Genomic DNA, 5,678 nt, shown 5'->3' with positions numbered 1-5,678 from the left:
TGCTTTGGAAAGCTTTGACATATTTCTGGGAATCTAGAAGGCTACATGCTTGCCCAGGGCTATGCAGATGCTCAGGAAAGACTTGAGAAGGCCCTAAAATCTCACCTCGGGCTAACCTTGAGTCTCTGCACAAGCAGGAAGTGAAGGCTAAGACAGAGGTGGAGACCGCCCGCCTGAGAGCTGCCCGGGGGCCCAAATCCTTACACCGAGCTCCTCAGCAAAGGCTGTGAGGCTTACTGGTACCAAGTTTTAAAGAAATTTCTGTCCAATTATTAGTGGTCCACTAAGCTAAGTGAGCAGAGACTTCAGTGGCCACACAAGACAAAGTATGCAGACTCTACAGAAAAATCACTAATAAAAAAGCAACAACAAATCCTGGGAGTGGAGAGAATCTAATTCCCGGTGTTACCACATTGTAGTTTTTAAATATCCAGTTCTCAACAGAAACCTATGAAACATGCAGAGAAACAAGAAGGTATGTATGGCCCATCCTCAGGGGAAGAAAATCAATCTCTAGAAATTGCCCCAAAAGAAGCCCTGATGGGACCTACTAGACAAAAACTTTAAATTAGCTATTAAAACAAACAGATGAGTAAAATAGAACCAGGGACTTGGAAATAAAGAACAGACAGTGAACAGAGTGGAGGAGGAAGGAGAATAGCAGGGGAAAGAAGGAGAACGGGCAAGCAAAGGAACATGAATGGAGGACTCATGGGCACAGACAATAGGGGACAGTGACTGTGGGAGTGGGGGGTGGGGTAGGGGTTAGCAATGGGGAAAAACGTGGGACAGCTATAACTAAGCAACAGTAAATAAAAAATAAAATAAAATAATTTTTTAAATTGAATAAAAAAACCAGACAGAAAAGACTAGGAAAAAAAAGATAACTACGTCTAAAACACTAAAGGAGAGCATGAGAAGTCTGTCTTATCAAATAAAGAGAAATAATTTTCAAAAAGAACCAAATAGAAATCCTGGAGTTGAGCTCATGGAACACTGGGGAGCTATCCTGATTCGGGTCTCTGCGAGCTGTGCGCGCACTCAAGCAACCATGTCTAAGGGACCTGCGGTTGGCATTGATCTTGGCATCACCTACTCTTGTGTGGGCGTCTTCCAGCACGGAAAAGTGGAGATAATTGCCAACAATCAGGGAAACCGAACCAGCCCAAGTTATGTAGCCTTCACTGATACCGAACAATTGATTGGTGATGCTGCGAAGAATCAGGTTGCTATGAATCCTACCAACACGGTTTTCGATGCCAAACGCTTAATTGGATGTAGATTTGATGATGCTGTTGTCCAATCTGATATGAAGCATTGGCCTTTCATGGTGGTCAATGATGCTGGCAGGCCCAAGGTCCAAGGAGAATACAAGGGAGAGACAAAAAGCTTCTATCCAGAAGAGGTGTCATCTATGGTTTTGACAAAGATGAAGGAAATTGCAGAAGCCTACCTTGGAAAGACTGTTACAATGCTGTTGTCACAGTACCTGCCTACATCAATGATTCTCAGCATCAGGCTACCAAAGATGCTGGAACTATTGCTCAGAATCATCAATGAGCCAACTGCCACTGCTATTGCTTATGGCTTAGACAAAAAGGTTGGAGCTGAAAGAAATGTGCTGATCTTTGACTTGGGAGGTGGCATTTTCAAGGTGTCCATTCTCACCATTGAAGATGGAATCTTTGAGGTCAAATCTACAGCTGGTGACACTCACTTGGGTGGAGAAGGCTTTGACAACCGAATGGTCAACCATTTCATTGCAGAGTTCAAGCACAAGCACAAGAAGGATATCAGTGAGAATAAGAGGGCTGTTCGTCGCCTTTGTACTGCTTTTGAACAAGCTAAGCATACTCTCTCTTCCAACACCCAGGCCAGTATTGAGATTGATTCACTCTATGAAGGAATCGACTTCTATACCTCTATCACCTGCGCCCGATTTGAAGAATTGAATGCTGACCTTTTCCGTGGCACCCTGGACCCCGTAGAGAAAGCTCTTCGGGATGCCAAGTTTGACAAGTCCCAGATCCATGATACTGTCCTGGTGGGGGGTTCTACCCATATCCCCAAGATTCAGAAACTCCTGCAGGATTTCTTCAATGGAAAAGAACTGAATAAGAGCATCAACCCTGATGAGGCTGTTGCTTATGGTGCAGTTGTCCAGGCAGCCATCCTCTCTGGAGACAAATCTGAAAATGTTCAAGATCTGCTGCTGTTGGATGTCACTCCTCTTTCCCTTGGCATCGAGACAGCTGGTGGAGTCATGACTGTCCTCATCAAACGCAATACTACCATTCCTACCAAGCAGACACAGACCTTCACCACCTACTCGGACAACCAGCCTGGTGTGCTCATTCAGGTTTATGAAGGTGAGCGCGCCATGACCAAGGATAACAATCTGCTCGGCAAGTTTAAACTCACAGGCATACCTCCTGCACCTCGCAGTGTCCCTCAGATTGAAGTCACATTCGACATTGATGCCAACGGCATCCTTAATGTCTCTGCTGTGGATAAGAGCACAGGAAAGGAGAACAAGATCACCATCACTAATGACAAGGGTCATCTGAGCAAGGAAGACATTGAGCACATGGTCCAGGAAGCTGAGAAGTACAAAGCTCAAGATGAGAAGCAGCGGGACAAGGTGTCTTCCAAGAACTCACTTGAATCCTATGCATTCAACATGAAAGCAACTGTTGAAGATGAAAAACTTCAAGGCAAGATCAATGATGAGGACAAACAGAAGATACTTAACAAATGCAATGAAATCATCAACTGGCTTGATAAGAATCAGACTGCAGAAAAGGAAGAATTTGAACATCAGCAGAAAGAGCTGGAGAAAGTCTGCAACCCAATCATCACGAAGCTGTACCAGAGTGCAGGGGGCATGCCAGGAGGAATGCCTGGGGGCTTCCCCGGTGGCGGAGCCCCTCCCTCCAGGGGTGCCTCTTCTGGGCCCGCCATCGAAGAAGTTGATTAAGCCAGCCTGTTGAATAGATTTAGCATTGTTCCACACAAAATACTGAAGGACCCAAATTTATAGCAAATTCCATGGCAGTTTTAAAAGTTGAGCTGCTGTATAATAAAACAGCATTTTTCATACTTGAACATGGACTGTGTGCACAGGGAAATAATACACTTTATAAGCACTGTATTGTAAAGTGGAAAATGCTATGTCTTAAATAAACTACTTAAAATTGGCACTATAAAAAAAAAAATCCTGAAGTTGAAGAGTATAAGTGAAGTGAAGAACATACTAGAGGAGGAAATAAAATCTCTAAAGAATGGGAATTCTTCACTGAGGATGTTACTTTTATTTATTTCTCAATGCACAGTAACTGAAAGAGCAAACAACGCAGTTATCTTTCCTAATGACACTGGTTGCTCTGAGCCGTTCCGAGCAGCTCACTGGGGATTAATAGAGGGCCTGCTATGTGTCAGGCACTGTTTGATGTAACAAAATAGAGAAACAGAGGTTTGGCTGGATCTGTCTTAATGAAAAGCTGCCTTCGTGGACCTGTAACTTCTAGCAAGTTCTCTCTCTCAGTCATTTCCATTTCCTAATGACTCAGGTGTCTCTGGACAGTTTCTCCTACTAACCATTCTCACACCTTACCTAACTTACCTGTTCGTTCAGCAGATATGCGCTGTGCCGCCTGTTGGAGATACAGTGAACAAGGCAGATTCAAGAACTGACATGCAGCGCGCAATGTCATGCAGTATAGGTAATGTGATGCCAGGGGGTGAATGTCCCAGGAAGAAAAACAAACCCAGGCTAGAGGGTGAGGTGCTTCTAGATAAGGTGGTCAGGAAATAACTCTGGGAAGGTGACACATGAACAGAAACCTAAATAAAATGTGACGGCCGGAGGAAGAGTTCTAGGAGGAGGGACCACCTACAAAAGCTAAGGTGGGAATGAGCTATGCCTGAAGGATTCATAAGAAGGCCAGTGTCGAGTGCAGGCTCTTCTTTCAACACATATCTTGGATTCAACCCGCCCTTCTATGCCTTCCACCCAACCCACATCCTTACCTGTAGCGCTCACATTTAGGTTATTTCAGGACTCTTCTTTGTTCTTTTTGCCCCCAGTCTGTGTTCCGCACAATTCATCCTACATCCCACTGCTAGAATAATTTGTCCCAATTTCATCACATCGCTTCACAATTAAGAAGCTCCGATGGCCCCTTACTGCAGCTGAGTCCTTTGTTTCCTCCACAAGCATTCACTGGACTCCTATTCTGTCTCAGACACTTCACCAGGCACTGTGTATACACTAATGCACAACAAACACCAGGTTCCTGCTCTCACAGGGCTTGTATTCTTGAGGAATGAGACAGACACTAAACAAATAAACAAACAAATATTAAGGTAAGTTCACATGACGATAGGTGTCAAGAAGATAACACAGAGAAATGGTGACAGTAGGGATAATCTAAGGCAGTCTGAGATGGTCTAGAAACTCTGGGGCCAGGGGCTGTTCCAGGAGTGGACAGGCCGGTGCCCAGGCCCTGAAATGGGGCTCCTCAAAGGCTGGCTCCTCACCGGCCCTCCTTTGGGAAGTCCGCCCAGCACAGCTGGGAAACAGGCCACCTCTTCTCTGAGTGACTAAAGCACAGTGTCCATATTTTCATTTGGGTGCTTGTCAAAAGGTCAAGTTTGTCTTCCTCCGGTAGATTATGAGTCCATGCAGTACAAGAACCCAACCTAATTCATGTTAGGCTACCTGGAGTACCATCAATCACCGGTAACTCTCTGTGGAACAGGATTGAATGCTTGGTGTCCTCATCTGGCAGGTAGAGTCGTCCGCTGCTGAGCAATAATCCAGCCTTCACTCACATTCCTGGATTTTGTTCAGCCATCGTCGCTGCTGCTCCTGGCCTCTTCTGGGTAAAACTGGGCAAAGTGTACAAAATTTCATTAATCTATGTCACATGAATATAAAATTCTGGAACACAAATTGTTTGCCTAGTTAGAATAACTTTCCTCTCAAGAATGAATATGTTTTAACTTCTGGATTAAAATTGTCAATAGTTTAACCTTTTGAAATTGATAGTGACATTACAGTGACTTGTGAAAATGTTTTATCTTGATTTAGTAGTTTTATTTAAAATTGTTTGTTGTAAAACTGTCCATGATCTAATCATTCAACTAATATTATTAATAATTAATATTTTAAGCACTCCTATCTACTAGATATAGTACATATCCCTGGGTATACCAGGGTGAATAAAATGTATACACTCTGTTGCCCTTGTGAAGGTCACAGTCTTGTCAGGGATACAGGTAAGAAACAAGAAAACAAACAAATGTATAATTATTGCTTATGATACTTGCTATTGAAGAAACAAACAGCACACAGGTTACAAAATAACAGGGAGAATTTTTGCACGATGAGGTCAGGGAACACATTTAAACCTTGTCTCAGCTGTGTAGAAAAGGAATGGATCTCACAGTCCTTAATACATTCTAAATAATTGACTTAATTCTGGAAGGTGGTTTCCAATGTCCTGTGACCATTCTGTTTTTCTACTTTCTTATTAAAAAAGCTTTGTCTTCCCATTAATTAGAATTCACTGTGTGTTTACAGTGTATTATGTCCCTGTGAAGTAAGCATACTTCCCAAGGAGACGACGCTCTGTTCCTCATCTCCCTAAAGCATAATCTTGATCATTCATGTAACT

The 5,678-nt window shown here is 43.4% G+C and overlaps 1 protein-coding gene across 1 annotated transcript; it reads left to right on the top strand.

Moving 5' to 3' along the window:
* The first annotated feature begins 991 nt into the window (after positions 1–991).
* On the top strand, positions 992–3,007 carry LOC129085732 (heat shock cognate 71 kDa protein-like). The gene is given in 3 exon segments (XM_054592169.1): positions 992–1,469; positions 1,472–1,544; positions 1,546–3,007. Coding segments are annotated over 3 exon segments (1,923 nt in total). The 5' UTR covers positions 992–1,051; the 3' UTR covers positions 2,978–3,007.
* The last annotated feature ends 2,671 nt before the right edge of the window (positions 3,008–5,678 follow it).

Source organism: Pteronotus mesoamericanus, unplaced genomic scaffold (genome assembly GCF_021234165.1).
Source record: "Pteronotus mesoamericanus isolate MK-2021 breed Mesoamerican mustached bat unplaced genomic scaffold, CSHL_Meso_final scaffold_31, whole genome shotgun sequence".
In the NCBI taxonomy this organism is placed as follows: domain Eukaryota; kingdom Metazoa; phylum Chordata; class Mammalia; order Chiroptera; family Mormoopidae; genus Pteronotus; species Pteronotus mesoamericanus.
The sequence above is the reverse complement of the archived record's forward strand: the minus strand, read 5'-3'. Positions and strand labels throughout refer to the sequence as shown.